At 41.0% G+C, this 16,519-nt stretch overlaps 1 protein-coding gene across 1 annotated transcript in view; it reads left to right on the top strand.

The window, feature by feature from the left end:
* The window catches only part of FARSB (phenylalanyl-tRNA synthetase subunit beta), a 73,497-nt gene that overhangs the window by 42,966 nt on the left and 14,012 nt on the right, over window positions 1-16,519 (top strand). The window contains exon 17 of the mRNA XM_042950282.1: window positions 4,498-4,653. Coding sequence (XP_042806216.1) covers window positions 4,498-4,653 — 156 coding nt within the window. The remainder of the gene's footprint in view (window positions 1-4,497; window positions 4,654-16,519) is intronic.

Raw genomic sequence — 16,519 nt, 5'->3', positions numbered from 1 at the left:
TCCTGTTTTCTTATGTCAGGTAGGTATTAAGGTGTAGGTCTTCACATAATTCTTGTAGCTCTTGTGAATCATTTAATATTACATCGACATGTTTCAGGAGATATGCAAAATTTGCCACATTAACTATAGTCTCTTGGGTACCAGTATTAAAGAAATTTATTGGGTGGAATGGATTAAAAACAAAGGTGCTTCATTTTGTTTTCTGCCTTGACCAGACTGTTAATCTCAGTGCTCAGTGTCGACCTCTGGTTTTTCAGTAGGCTTTCTCCTAGCATCTGTATTTGGGCCTTTACGTGAGTCTGAGAATAGAGGCGGAATTGTTCCCTTGAAGACTCTGCCCTTTTACAGTCTGTCCATATATAATAACCTAACACCTGTAATTTGCTTCTTATTTTTCGTACCGTGGTGAGAGACGGTCTACACTGAGCAGGAGCCTGTTTGAATAATTTGAGTTGTAGCTAATAGTTCTTTACTGGGGGACATCATGTACCACTTTTTTTCCTCCTCTTTTAAAAAATCATTTGGCATGTTCTTTCAGCTTCTAGAATTGTAGCCAGCCATCCCCTCTTTCGGGTGGTTTAGATCAGCCTCTCCAGGCAGTACTTTGAAGTCTGCAAAATGCATTGGTAATTTAGGCTGACATACTTGGCAGGCCCATTGAAGAAGCAGAATTGTTTGATGGCCTAACACAAGAGGTCTGTTAATGGAGTTATGAAGAACTGAGGCACTTCCAACAAACGCTTGTTTTGGCATGAAATTTAAATAGTTCTTATTTTGCGGCATGTAGTCAGGGAACTTCCTGTGATGTAAGAGGGTCCCTTGGTGCAAAATACTAGGAGACGGAATTTTATTCTACCTGGCGGTTTCTCCAGGGAGGAATGGGTGGAACCGAATATGTGGTCGTTTCCTCCTTTAATTCAATTTGGCTACAGTAGAGGGAATATCTTAGCAAGATGTGAGGAAGCAAGTCCAGAGGGAGTGGTAGCACTGGGGAGATGTGGAGGAAAAGGCCAGTCCGTGGCGGGAGTTGGAAGGACCATCTAAATAGTTTAATTCTTACAGTGGGTTTAGTATAAGGCCCTAAAAATCTGTGGCTTTTCTTAAAAATATTGCAAAATTGAATCTAAAAATACATAGCATATTTGTGTATGTGTACGTGCGTTATGCAAACATCTTGAAACCTTTCTTGAATAGAATATAATTTTAAGGCATGTAATTTTTATTGTAAGCTCATCATTCTGATCATCAAAATCACGCGACCTGCTTTTTCTTAATTCGAAGTCTTTAAAGCAGATGTTGCTCCTCTTATCAGAAAAGTTAAGTTTTACATGGTTTGGAGATCAGGAAAGAGGTATTCCAAGGCACCGAGGTTACCAAAACAAAGCTTCAGGTTATGTTGCTAAGCTCTCTGAACGCTGGCATTACTGTTGGGCTCTTCTCTCCCAGCAAAAGTGGAACAACAAAGTAGTTGGAATACATGTCTGTGGGTTAAAGTGGAAGCACGTGACACTAAGAAATGGGTACCACATGGCAGAGATACCCAGGAGCAAGTCAGTAATATGAAAGGGATAATTTAGTTCTGTTTCATTGCATTGTTTTCCCTTCAGGGAGTATGCGGGTGTATGTGTGCGTGTGTGTGTTCCGACGGAGAAATCAAGCCCCTCATTTTAGTTTATGCATGTGGTTGGTTTAGTGAGGTTTTATGCCTGCCTGGTCTTAATACTAGTTTTTATTCTTACACCTTCAATTATAGCTTTTAGATACCAAATTCCTTTATTCTCACAAAGAGAAATGATAGAGAATGACAACAGTGAAGAACTCCTTTCCTCCAGCAGCTGGCTCCTGTGCGGACTGAGAATGTGGCCCACTGTCTGGGCCTGGCCCCGTTTAATTGTTCTGTGTGTGTGTGTGTGTGTGTGTGTGTGTGTGTGTGTGTGTGTCCCCTTTCTGGGCTTTATTCATTTATTCAGAAATTAATTGTTGAGGGTTTAGTCTGTGCAGGCCTTGTGCTGGCTTTGACCTTCTCCCTCCAGGGATACATAGACTAGAGTGCCTTGAACTTAGTGGGCACTAAGAAATGTTACATGGCAAGAATGGTCATTTCTTCACTGTATTTAGTCAGAAGTGTCACTTCGAATACGCTTTCTTTCCATGAGTTACAGTATTGTTGATGGCTTGAAACTTCAGTTGAAGGACTTCTGACAAATAACACATGAGAATACTAAAACGTGTCCTCTTAAAACCATTTTAAGAACGTACATCTTTGTATTAAGCTTGTATGTTTTCATCTAAGTGCTTCAGAGATTAAGAAATCTCTAAATCCTTTAGAGACTTCAACATTTGCAGTGTTTACTAGAAAGACCCTGTGTTTTAAAAAAAAAAAAAAAAATTAACGTTTATTATTGAGAGACAGAGCATGAGCAGGGGAGGGGCAGAGAGAGGCGGAGACACAGAATCCGGAGCAGGCTCCAGGCTCTGAGCTGTCAGCACAGAGCCCTGTGTGGGGCTCGAACTCACAAACCGCGAGATCATGACCTGAGCTGAAGTCGGATGCTTAGCCGACTGAGCCACCCACGCACCCTGAAAGAGCCTGTGTTTTAGAGCCAGACCCTCCCAGTCATATCCTGGTTTTATAGCTTATTAGCTATGTAATTAGTTAGCTCCAGCCAGTTTGCTTGACATTTTGGGTAAAATCTGTCTGAGCCTTTGTTTTTCCATCTAACTTTTCCTGTCCCCTTTTATAGTGGTAATAAAACCCACTGTACATGATTGTCTTGAAAATTAAGTAAGATTATAGAAGAATGATAGGTACTAAGTACCTGGCACATAGTAATCAGTTGTGAGTTTTCCTTTTCACCCCATTTATGTGCTCACTTTTTTATTACTTTAGTCGTATAGTGTCTTAAAATACCCAGGTTTTATTTGGATATCTGGAAGGTAGAAGACATTTTGTATTTTGTCAGTCGTGGCTATGGGAATAAATCTGTGGAAGAACTTTGGCTCACTCCATGAGAATATAAAGTAGATTATTTTTCAGTTTCCCCCAGGTAGACATTGTTTTATTTTTTCTCTGTCCCTAATTTGAATAGCAAAATGAAGTCAGCATTCGATGTTTGTGTTAGAGCAGCAGTCTCCTTCAGAATTAAAGGGCCACAAGTGAATATGTATCTGTTCAAGTTAAATGCTCACTGTTGAATTTGAGTTTACCTCTATATGCCATGCACTTTTTTTAAAAAGGAGTTTTAATAAAGTTTCATATCTTTGTAACCATGACTACAAGACACAAAACAGCTCTGTTGCCACTAAACCCCCCACGTTGTGCCATTGGAGTTACATTTTCCCCCACATCTAAGCCCAGGCAACCACTGTCTGTTCTCAGTTGCTATAGTTTTGCCTTTTCCGGAATGTTCTATAAATGGCCTTGTATGTAGACCTTTGAGACTGGCTTCTTTCATTCAGTAGAATGCCCTTGAGATTCATGTAGGTGGTCACATCTATTAATGGTTTGTTCCTTTTCATTGCTGAGTAGTATTCCACTATATGGATGAACCATACTTTGTTTATCCACTCACCGTCAGGGTTTATTTGGGTTGCTGCACATCTTTCTTAAAATATTTTGGAAATGCTGATTTTCAAAGTAGAATAATATGTATAATCAAGGAACAGTTGGAAAATAGCTGAAATTTGGTAAACATGATCTCTGCCCAGATAGAATCTCTGTTGGCATTTAGGTATATTTCTCTTCATTCTGTTTCCTGTGTGGAGAGTTTTTTGGCTTACATTTACATCAGTGTTGTTCTTGTCCTCCTATATTGCTTTTTTTCATGTTTTAATTGTGAAGAATATATGTAACATATGATTTGAAAAGATTATAAACCATCCAAACTAAGAAATAGAATATTTATTGCCAGTATCTCAAGCGTCCTGTAAGGCTCTTCCCCATCTTATCACTTCTCTTTACTTAAAACAACCACTGTCCTAACTTTTGTGATAGTTACTCCCTTTTTCGCTTCAGTTTTCCACTTGATCTTAGCCAAAAGGCCGAGAAGCAATCGCTTCATAGTTTTCCAGCCAATGTATATGCTTTTTTAAACATTTTTTTTAAGTTTATTTATTTATTTTGAGAGAGAGCGAGAGCATAAGTGGAGGAGGGGCAGAGAGAGAGAGAGGGAGAGAGCGAGAACCCCAAGCAGGCTCTGCACTGAAAGCGTAGAGGCTGATGCGGAGCTTGAACTCACAAACCGTGAGATCATGACCTGAGCGAAATCAAGAGTCAGATGCTCAACTGACTGAGCCACCCAGATGTCCCTGTATATGCTTTAAACAATATAATTTTGACTCTTTGAACTTACGGTCTCCCCACCCCCCCCCCCCCCCCCCAATTTACTCTAAGTATTTGCTTTAGCTCTAAGTTTCATAAAGATGCTTTTTAGCCCCATAGGAGTTTCTTACGTTATGGTCACCATGGCCTTGTGTCTAATTCTTTTATTTTTTCAGATGTAGGCGCAAGAAACTACAGGCACCTCTGTGCTGTTTATTACAACAAGAATCCTGGATTTGAGATCATCCATGGGCTACTTGACAGAATTATGCAGCTCCTGAATGTGCCTCCCGGTGAGAAGAAGGGGGGATATGTGATCAAGGCATCAGAAGGTAAGACTCATCAGCTGAATCCAGAGTTAGCGATAATGTAATGAAGAGTCCAGGTCCTGTGTTTTGATAGTTTTTTTCAATTTGATTGGGGTGGGGAGGTGGGAAATAGAGGTTCAATTTCAATTAATTGTTAGTATTTTCTAGAAAACATTTCCTCTTCCCTCCAGCATCTTAGGAAAACACCTGCAGAGCTCTTTTAGTAAAGTGCTTTTGTTCCAGGTGAGTGTGGTAGCCCCTAGTTACTGACACGGTCAAGCCACCAGCACCGTGGTGGCACTTCTGAACTCAGAAGTCCAAACTGGAAGCTGAGAGGACCTAAACTGAGGATTCACATTCAAATCCGCCTGTCTGAAGCCTTTAAGGCAAAAGAAAAACCTGGAAAGTTATCCTGAGAGGCTTCACGTTAATCAAGTCGTGAGGTTGACTGGGGAAGAACACGAATCCCCCTGTATGAAAGCCCGTGCAGCGACATCTGTTGGAGAGTTTAAGTTAGGCTGACAGGACGGAGCACGTATCCTGGTGTGCTGGCTTCTCACTGTGCCGGGGATGCTGAAGTTTTTACATTTCGTTTCCCTGTAGTTGGAACCTGAGTTTATTTTGTTAGACTAGAGATCCAGAAACAACTTGAAAGGAAATATTTTATACTACTCCTTCCTACTGCCTGCCTGACAGTTTTTTTTAACTGTTAGGCATTTTAAATGTCTAACAGGAAATTCATTTTTTTTTTTTAAAGTGTTACTTAGCAGTTACTAGTGATATGAGGTCTTTTGGAGGGCATAGTTTTGTTTTTCTTAGATTTATTTTTCTTAGTCCTCATAGATTGTTTTTTTGTGGGTGGTTTGTCTTAAATTTTTTTTTTTTAACTTGAAGATTTCTTTGAAAATGCAATAACCCTGAAACATGTGGGCCTTTTTAGGTTGATCTGTGAAGTTTTTTTTCTTTGGTTTTCTTTTTTTTTTTTCCCCCACAAAATTGAGAGATTAAATATGGCAGGGAGTTACTGTTTTCTGCCACATTTCTCATTAGAAATTACCCAGGAAGTCATGTGTTGGCCCTCTAGAAGCGCAGAGTGTTAGAACTGGATCTTGGAGTTCAGCAAATCCAATTCCCTTGTTTCACAGGTGAAGGAACCAGACGTAGGCAAGTTGAATGAGCTGGGCTGCACGTCACGTGCAGAACCCAGGGCTCCTGCCGCCCAGTGTTCCTTCCACAGGCCCAAGTTGCCCACCTTCTCAGTGCCTTTACTCATGTATTCACCAGTTTGCTCTTCTAGAGTTCTTTAAGATAGGGTCAACCAAGTTAATAGCAACCTGAAAGCTGGTATCTTCTTTACCTTCTAAAGACTTAGAAACTTCCTTTCATAAATAAATTAACTGGATGGATAAAAACCAGTTCTCTGAAACAGATTATGCTGTGTATATGAGGCCTAATGTTCTTTTCTTGTAAGATTGCGAAGAACTGAAATGGTGAATTGGAACATAATCTGTTATGGATGGGACACTTTTATATTAATGATATTTCTATAAACCATAAACCGACATTTTAATATGATGCTTCTCTGGCCTCAGTAATCTCCTTAGACATTTATTTTTCGAAGGAATCGGAGTTCCCAGTCATGAGGCAGGTTTCAAGATGACAAGGGTAAGTAGGACAGGCCCCACTATCCTGGAATCTGTAGGGTGAAGAGCATTACATTCCAGCTCTCACACCAGGCCACTGCATCCGACGGGAGCCTTGAGGTTTCCACAGGGGGAAACTGCACCTGAGGGCATCCAGCAAAGCATTACTGAGCTTCTGGGAAGTTAGATGGGCCTGTGAAGGAAGGAATAGGGAAGCAAGACGAGCCACATGAGCCAAGACAAAATACGATGGGAAACATGGCCTAGTGCAGTTTGGTTTGACTATAGGGTGAGGAAGAAGCTTAGGACTATATTTGAGAGTCCTGAATGCTAGAATGATGCTAGGGATTTTAGCTAATCAGGAGAAAAAATACTGAAGCTTTCTCTCTCTCTCTCTCTCTCTCTCTCTTCAAGTAAGTGATATGATTTAGACCTGTACTTGAGAGGGATTAATCTGGCAGCAGCATGGAGATTGGGTGGCATAGAGTAAGGGGTAGAGAATGGTTGGAAGGTCGTATAGTGTGGATTCCATATCACAGTATACACTATACGACAGTAGTGAGGGTGTTGACTTAAAACTTGAACTTCAGTGTTGGCCATAGCCATTCCAAGAAGACTGATTTAAGACACTTCTGAAAGGGAGGAGCTACAGCACTTAGCATTTGGAAAATATCATGGTATGTGTTGCTTGGAACCATTTATAGAAAAAGCGAATCTGTGTTGATCTTTTTAAAAGTCAGACTTTTATAATTCTAAACCTAGGATAGTATTTAAATCCTTTTATTATTTTTGGTGCTAAAATATGTAATACTTAGTACTTAATCTCCGTAATGCAAAGATGTCTGTTGTGTTGTGTTTTGTTTTTAATTAGAAAATGCCTTCATAAGCTGTACCTTCTGATGTGGTTGTAGGTCTTGACATTCACTTTTTTTAGACCAACTTGTTACTATGGTTTTGATTTAGGATGAGGACAGAGTCAATATTCTGTTTCCTTTTAAATTTATTTAGGCTTTCACAGTAGAATATTGTAATGTCTTAAAGTTTTGACGTCTATGAAATGTCCTAGATTTATAAATTTGAAAAGCTTTGGTACAACTTCTTTATACATATGGGTGGCCTGGACCAGTACATGTTTCATTATATCTAAACTGGCTATTTGGGGGGTAAAGAAAAACAAAGCAGGGTATTTACTTCTACTGCCCCTATCACCAGCATTGGCCACATCTTTTTTTCTGAGTGCTTTCTGTAAGAGCCATCAAACCAAAGAGAATTACTGTCATTATAAATGATAGTTCCTCATTTCTCATAGGCATTTCTAAGTCTATTTTGATTAATGACATTTTTTTTATGGTTAAAGAAATCGACACTTAAACTAAGTGGTTTGTCAAAACAAGTCCGGAGCAAAGCTGGTATTCATCTAAAACTTCACGTGTATATTGTATATGTATCATATAGATATACGTATGTATCTCCTAATTAGCTGTGTAAACACTGGAATTTGGTAGTTGGAGTGTGTTTAGCTACATCATTGTTATCAATGTATTGTTAGTTTGCATATAACTTTTTCTGGAAGGAAGAGGTCTTCAGAGTGTCAAAGAATAGAAACAGATTAAGAACTACCATTTCCTGCCATTCTTGATTACGGAGTTGTCTTCTGTTACTCTAGCATATGGTTTACTCTTTAATAATTAAAAATCCCTAGTGACTTTGCGTTTATAATTGAGCTAAGTCTCTTCACCAGAGGTTCCTGCTAATGTCAGCCCATTGGCAGTTACACCCGCTTTCTTCTGTCTTTGGTAATGAGCACCACCGAGTTCCTCCTGTGCTGTGCTGTTTGGTGGTAGTGATGAGTGGAACAAAACTTGATTCCCCTCTGAGAAATGCGGCCCTGTCCACTGTGAGAGAAATCTGGAAGCTTGACTGACGGATCGCTGCACTGACCCCAAAGTGTTCTGTTGACATTGCAGCGTAACCTTGTTTATTCTGAAGGCGACAGCCCTCTGCAGCCTGAGGAGTCTCTGCAGAAGGACTGCAGCCAGAGTTAGAAGTCAGGGTGTTACCGAGTTTTCATTTGCCGAGCACCTTTGCACTTAGGAACGTAAGGTGAAATAGAACGTTGAGGTGATGATGGGGTAAGGTCAGTTAAGTGGGAGGAGGAGAAAAAGAACCTTTAACTTTGCAGCAGACTGTAGAGCCTTTTGAGGGTTTCAGAAGGATTCAGCTGTTCTAGTGGCGTTTGATCAGATTGTTACAGCGTGGATATATATATATATATATATACATGCCTACCCCTCCTCCCACCCCCACCCCCACCCTGCCAAGCTTCTCCCCTTCGTGGTCGGTTGCAAACTAAATTATGTATGTCAAACTGCATTTATCCTTTTTCAGAAACCACTTCTGGGCAAGAAAAAAAAAAATCTCAAGTGTTTTTGTGTTTAGGACAGTTATGTGGTTAGTGGGCAAATCAGTGGCAAAAATTATTTCTTGTAGGAGGTGGCAGGCTTTGCGTGCGTTTGGCTGCATTGACTCTAGTGTGTACTTTTCCCCCTTTTATTTGTTACCTGGTTCAGTTTGGTTTTATTCACAATTCTTCAGGAGACCTCAGTTTAAACTTGAGACAAGATCCCTGAGAGACAGGTTTTACAACATGTAGTTTTGAACAATTCTAGTTTTCATGCTGCTCAGAATTCATTTTGTGAGATGAAAAATCACTGTAAGTAATATGTGCATTTAATCCCGCGCCATATGTAGCTACAGAGGTTATTTAGATCCCTTCTGTCACAGTGACACCTAATGATCATTGACTTGACCTGTAGGTCGAGACCTTTTCCTCTTTCAGGACACCTGTGAAGGATTTCAGATGCTGAAATACACGGGTGAAGCTGTGAGGCTCCCTTGATCTTCACACTGGCTTTCAGTGTAACACGAGCTTGGAAATACGTGGGAAGCGTATCTGTTGGACAACCTTTGAAGGAGCGGTGCGCGTTTATGGTTTGATTTACACGAGTGTCCTGGACCAGAATAGAAGGGGATCCGTGTGATGTGTCCACATTTAGTTACCACCAACAAAGGCATCACTCTGTTAAGGCATCAAGTTTTCTCTTTTGGAAAAGGGTTTAGAAGTTTTTAAGCTTCCTGACCATAGCACTCTGTGTCAAAACAGCCCTTGTTCCTTTGCTCGTCTGCTTTTTCGTGTTTGAGGAAAGCCTTCAAATACAATTTTTGTTACCTTCTTGGAAGGGATTAAAAGACTCAAACCAATATGGCGGCAGCCGTGATCCCCACGCGGAGAGCCGCAGCGTACCGTGGGCCACGGTGTTTATGAAGCTTTCACAGTTATCGGGGGTTCACTTGGCCCTGTGGTTTTGAGTGAGTGTTTCTGCCTCCCTCTGTCATATGTACCAGGCCAGTTCTCTCCACTCACGTTCCTTTCACTTTGCGTGCGTGCGTGTGTTGGTTGGTTCTTACCCGACGTTTCAGTACTCGGCAAATTGGAGTGCTCCCGCTACATCTCACTTGAATGACTCAGTTCCATTTCCCACCTGACAGATGTCCTAACAGTGTTTCTGTTTCCCCTACGAAACCTTTTTTAGACTTTTTCTCTCTAATTGCCCCTCTCTGAAAATGGACACCACAGATACACCACACACTATGTACTTTCTGTATAGCTATGCTTCGTGCATAAAAAGAAGAAGTGTAAACCTCTTTAAAACCCAGGGTTAAAGATAACTAAAAAGTTAAATTAAAAAATCTGTATCTACTGAATAACTTTTAATGTTTATCTACTTGTATAAATTGTGTGTCAAATTATATGTGCCAATCACATTTTGTCATTTAAAGCATTTTTTTTTTCAGCAAAAGTAAAACAACTGCGACTAATTTCTTAACTGTTAGTGAATTTAGCTTTTCCTTGAGAGAAAATAACTGGCTGGTTATTGTTTTTTCTTTTTGGCACATGATGTAATTAGTGATGTGTGGAATGACTTTCTGAATCGGACACTTTATTTAATCGTCAAAGCCTGAGCCGCACGGAAGCTCCTGGCGACGGATGTGAACAATCATGTCCTCCAGGCAGCTGATGGCAGCCCGTGCGCGTGCAGGCCGCCCGTCCGCACAGCTCCATGAGCGACAGGGAGTCTGGCAGGCAGGGTCCCGGCCGTCTGTGGCCGTGGTTTTGTAGCACCGTCTGACTTTGCTCACGGCTGCTTTGTCTTCCATGTCGGTGCTGCCCCCGTGACGCCCAGGACAACCCAGTGGGAGGGACAGAATACTGAGGCGTAAGATGGTCAGTTTGGGTTCAGCATTGCAGGGCCACAGACCATTGTAGTTTTGTTTTTTTTTTTCATGTTTGTTTTTTTTTTTTTCATGTTTGTTTTATTTTTGATAGAGTGTGAGCAGAGGAGGGGCAGAGAGAGGGGGACAGGATCTGAAGTGGGCTCCGTGCTGACAGCAGTGAGCCTGATGGGCTCGAACCCACGAACTGGGAGATCACCACCTGTGCCAAGGTCGGACACTCAACCCGCCGAGCCACCCAGGCGCCCCTGTAATTTACAGGATTTTTTTCATCTCTCTCTTTCTGCCCCCAAGAGCTCGTTTTCACCCCTGTTGAGCATGCAGGCTGTAACTGAATGCATTCTTTGGAGTTCACTTCAGCCATTTGTCTTTATTTGCCACCTTATACTCCTTTTTTTCCTGCTTCCTAACTAGATCCTGGCCTCCGCTGTTCTGTAGAAAACGCCGTGGCCCAAATACAAAGAGATGCGAAAGAAGTTCAGTTTTAGCTTGCGTGAAGGGCCCAGATCCTGAAAGTTTAGAGGATTTTTAGGGTGACTTTTACTACTCAGTACATGTAAGACAGTTTTACATTTTGGTGGCACCCTGGTTTTGCCACATGGGTATGCTGCAGCATATTGGTTGAGAACAACGTCCTGTGAGTTCCTAGGGAATGATGTGTTCTGGCAAACTACATTCCAACCCTCCGAGTGGCCAATCCAGAAGATCAAAAGAGTGGGTGGCTGGGTGGCTAATAAAAAGGTAAACATATTGAATAAATCCCTAGGTAGGGCTGCTGTGCAGCCAGCCATCAGCTGTCCACATGGCCATTCAGAATAAAGGCCTCCTTCCCTGGAGCACGTAATTCTGTGTTTGATATAAAACAAACCTCTGTGTTCTTTAAACCATTGATATTTGGGATTTTCTTTTCTCAAAGATAAAATCAATTCTAACTTACAAGTTATATTTTAATTTCTACTTGCCTGAACTCCTTGGCAGAATTGAGTGCTATCCAGCTGTAAGATCATAGAATCAAGTTTCATGCTAACCTCTTGAGTCATTTTAAAATTAACTCTTAGTAAAACCATTCTCATTTTTTCTTTCTCTGTTGTTGTATTCCTTTACTTTTGGCTTTTGAATTCAATTTTGATGACCCCTTCTCCTATCAGCATAGGCTGTGGTCTCATTCCGGCCACCTTCACGGATATTCGTTTCACGGACGTACTTGTGTCTTGTTGCCTTGAAGGTGTTGTTGCTAACCGCTGGCACTTATTTTCAGTTGGCATTTTTACAGCTAGTGAAGACATTGCCCGCCCCTTCCCAGGGAATATGTTGTAGAGGAGTGGCTTTTAAAAATGTCTTCTGGGGGGCGCCTAGGTAGTTTAGTCGGTTAAGCGTCTGACTTCAGCTCAGGTCATGATCTCACAGCTCATAAGTTCGAGCCCCACGTTGGGCTCGGGCCCTGTACTGACAACTCAGAGCCTGGAGCCTGCTTGGGATTCTGTGTCTCCTTCTCTCTCTGCCCCTTCCCCCCTTGTGTGCTGTCTCCCTCTCTCTCTCAAAAATAACATTAAAAAAAATTTTTTTAAATGTCTTCTGGGTTCCCATAAAACAACAAACCCATTGTAGTTGTATACTTCCAAGTAAAATTTGAACAAAGGGTCCCTTTTGAAAAAATAAGTTTGAAACCCACCTTTCTAGAGAAGCAGGAAGTTCATGAATTCTGTAGTGACTATGAGTAGATATTCTCACTCTGTACAGTGTTGTTTCACATGCTGCTCTTTCTGGTGCCATGGTTAGGAGTAGCTAAGATTTTATTTCATTTTAAAGTTTATTTATTTTGAGAGATACGCAGACAGCGTGAGTGGGGAAGAGGCAGAGAGAGAGGGGGCGAGAGAGAACCCCAAGCAGGCTCTGTGCTGTCAGTGTGGAGCCCAGGGAAGGGCTCAAACTCACAAAACTGTGAGATCATGACCTGAGCCGAAACCGAGAGTCAGACACTTAACCGACTGAGCCACCCAGGTGCCCCAGGAATAGCTGAAGTTAAGGTTTTAGTAACAGAAGTCTTCCTGTCACATGGAGAGCTGCTTTGTGGGGGTAAGAGATGAGTAGCTGTGGACCCAGCTTCTCCTGAATCAGCGATTAGATGTCAGGCTTTGGGTGTCGTCCAGTTCTAGTTTCTCAGGAAGACCAGGTACCTAATGGCATCTTACGCTTGTGGGGACCCCCACGTTAAGTCTTTTTCATCAGCACTGACTTGAAAGGCAAATCCGCCAAAACATCGATTCAGCTCGTGTTTCTTAAGGTTTCTTCGGTAAGTTGAAAAGTTAATGATAGGAGTTAATATAGATTGGCAGTGACTATTGTTTTAGTCTGATAAATCCTTCAACACAGTTAGTCACTTAAAATAATGGATGAGCTCTAATATTATGTCAGGGTAAGGGAACAAAATGAAATAAGGTGTTGCATTTCCCAAAACAGTAGGGAATACTGTGATAGAGAACAAAACATGGATGCATGTATTTAGATAAATAGATGGACAGATCTTAAGGAAACCACCTGTCCGTTGGAGCAGCTTTGAAAGGCGTTAGTTAAGGGAATAATTGAGTTATTTAAAACCACTAACAGCTCTTACTTCTTTTGAAGTAGATGTGTTTAAGCATATAAGTTTATTGAATTTACCTGTCTTCAAAATGTTCATTTCCTTTTGAGGTATTCATATTTAGTATTTCCTTTTGTTTCAAAGTATAGAACTGGGGTGGTAATTTTTGTTGTTGTTTGTTTGTTTTGTTTCTGAGAATTTGACGAAAGCTCCCTTCAGGACACTCCTATAACTTAAACCCCATTTTGTTTTTAAAATTTTGAAGTAGTCACAAGCTATTTTAAAAATGCAAGTACAGGGACGCCTGGGTGGCTCAGTCGGTTAAGCATCTGACTCTTGATTACCGCTCAGGTCATGATCCCACAATCAAGCCCCATATCGGCTCCCCAAGGAGGAGCCACCCCCAGGAGGAGCCTCCCCCAGGAGGAGCCTCCCCAAGGAGGAGGCTCCTGACAGCAAAGAGCCTCCTTGGGATTCTCTCTCCCTCTGTCTCTGCTCTTCCCTTGCTGCTCGCGCGTGGCCTTTCTCCCTCTCCCTCCCTCCCTCCCTCTCTCCCTCTCTCCCTCTCTCTCTCTCTCTCTCTCTCTCTCTCTCAAAAAAGAAAAAAATGCAAGTACAGTACAAAGAACCTTTCCTGAACTGTTGGAGCATAACTTACTAACCTAATGACCCAATACTCCAGAGTACTTCAGTGTGTATTTCCTTCAAACAAGGACATTGTCCTGTATAACGACAATGTAATCATCAAAATCAGGAAAATCCCATTCATCTTAATGCTAACCACCATCTAATCCTTAGACCCTATGCAAGTTTTATTATCTTTTACATCCGAGACTCATGTGTTGTCTTTAGCTGCCATGATTCTCTAGTCTCTTTTTGGAGAGTTCTAGAATAGTCTTTACTTGACGTTTATGACCGTCTCACTTTTGAAGATTACAGGCCAGTTATTCTGTAGTGCATCCCTCGATTTTGGGTTGTCTGAGGTTTCCTTACCGTTAGATTCAGATTTGGCGGAATGTAACAGAAATAATGCTGTCTTCTCAAGTGGCCCAGTTTCCATTTATTTCATGACTGATGGTGTTCACTTTAACCGTTACAGGATGTGTATGTACTAGGTTTTACTACTGTAAAGTTATTCCTTTCTCTATTATAATAAACATTTTGTGGGAAGAACTTTGAAATTATTTAAATGTCCTGCTCCTAATGTATCTTCCTATTTCTATCAGTATGGACTATTTCTTATTCAGTATTTTAATCCATTATAATAATTGAGTTGCTTACATTGTCCCCAGTTTGGCCAGTGAGGGTTCCTTCAAGCTGGCTTCTGTGTCCTTTTAACATGTTCCTATTCTTTATTAGCATTCGCTTGCTTTGGGCACAAGAAAATATTCCCAGTCTTATCTGGAACTTTCCATTGCCCCATTTCTCCATCCTGGCTCTATTTATTAGGGAATGGCGTGTAAAAGCCAAGATTTAGGGTGTGTTTATTGCTGTTGGAGGTGAGAGTTATTTGCATGTGTATGTGTGTGCACACACATACATTTTCTTTGTGTGTGTGTATGTGTGTGTGTATTTTCTAAGACCATAAGTCCATAGCAGTGCTCCCATTCCAGCCCAGACATTCAGGGTTCATTCCAGTTTTCTGTTGTTCCGTGTTTGTGTGTCTCTTCAACCTGGCTCGCATTGTTCCTGACTTATTTACTTACTGGATCAGTGCCCTTGTTTGTAACCAGACTCCGTCTTTTCCCCTGCCTCCTCAGGGCTGTCCTCTGCTCAGCTGTGGATGTCCTCTCCACCCCCTTAGGCTCCGACACTCCATGCTGACTCTTTCTTGATCTGGGGGACACACAGTCCCTAGGGTGGGGATTTCTGCCTTCTTTAGCCTCTTTAGGGCTGAATTGTCCTGGAAAAGTAGGCGGAAAGACTTTTAAGTCTTAAGAAACCTTTGTCAGGAGGTTCTTATTAAAATGAAGGTGGGCGGGGAGGGAAAATGGTTGTATACAATGGAGCTTTTTCTAAAGCTGGTAATAATGTAGAAAACATTTCTGGGCTCATATATATGTTCTGTGTCAGACCTGGAAGCAGGTATATAGCCAAGTGGCCCTGGTTCCTTTTAGTGAGAAATCAAATTTAGATCGCAGTCTGGGTGCCTAGGTTGCTTACTGCTACCGAAGAAGTTGTTGCTTCTGGGACTTTGGTGTGCAGGGCTGGGGAAACCGTTCATTTGTTTTTGTTTTTTTCTTTTAAACAAGAAAACATTGAGTCATATGGATATTTCCAACTTAGAATTAGAGGATTTTTACTTATTATACTTGACTTTATATTTATAGCTCTTTCCTTTACATTGAAAATCTTGGTTCCTGATGAAGTTATTTGCTTGCTCTGTTTTTCAAAATGACATCAGTATGATTATTAAAACAATTTAAATGTTATCTGCAGTTTTCTTTGTACTTAGGATAGAACTTACAAAATGAAGTATATTTCAAGAATTCCAGCTTTCGTTTCTGTTCCGATCACACTGTTCCCTCACTGCCTGTATAGGTTATGATTTTTATTAGTTTCAGTTATCTTTCTGTAGTTTTTTTTAAATGTGTGTCTGTGTTCTCCATGTTCTCAACTAGGGAGTTGATACTTTCTTTACATACTGTTACATACTTTTTTTTTTTTTTTTTAAACTTAATCTACATTGGAGATCACCCTGCAGCCATATATGGAGATCTCTCTCTCTCTCACTCTCTTTATGACGTTTGCAGAGTGCTGTACTGGAGTGCCACAGTTTACTCAACTAATTCCCTATCAGTGGACATAGCTAGGCTGTTTCCAGTCTTTTGCTTCTGCAGATAATGCCATGAAGAATATCTCTGCATATGTTATTTGGTGTTTTTGCTAGTATTTCTTTGCGAAAGATTCCTAGAAGTTTGGGATTACTGGGACAAAGGATAAATTCATACTTTTATTAGATAGTGGCAAACACCCCTCTGGAGGACTTGAGTCCTAACATCATACAAACCCAGCAGCAGATGAGAAGACCTTTTTTCCTGAACCTTGTTCACAGGCTTGTCAGACTTCTCCATTTGAGGGGCAGTCTTTCGGGAGGAAAAGGGTGTCTACTGTAGTTGTAGCTGGTTTATTCTTGTGAGCGAGTAAACGTATTTTCACGATTCAGGACATTTTTATCTACTTTTGTGACCTTCTGTTCATAGGTCTTGCTTATTTTTTCTTTAGGTATGTTGCTCTTCCCTCTTTTTAGAAACTTACGCATTTAGGGATGCTAACCCTTTGTGATGTACAGCCAACTATTTTTTATAAGTTTTTAAATTATCTTTTTTCTTTTTCTTTTTTTTTTTTTTTTTTTGCCATGTAGATTTTTATG

The sequence above is a fragment of the Panthera leo genome, chromosome C1 (assembly GCF_018350215.1).
Source record: "Panthera leo isolate Ple1 chromosome C1, P.leo_Ple1_pat1.1, whole genome shotgun sequence".
Classification (NCBI taxonomy): Eukaryota; Metazoa; Chordata; class Mammalia; order Carnivora; family Felidae; genus Panthera; species Panthera leo.
Note: the sequence above shows the minus strand (reverse complement) of the source record. Positions and strands in the feature narration are given on the sequence as shown.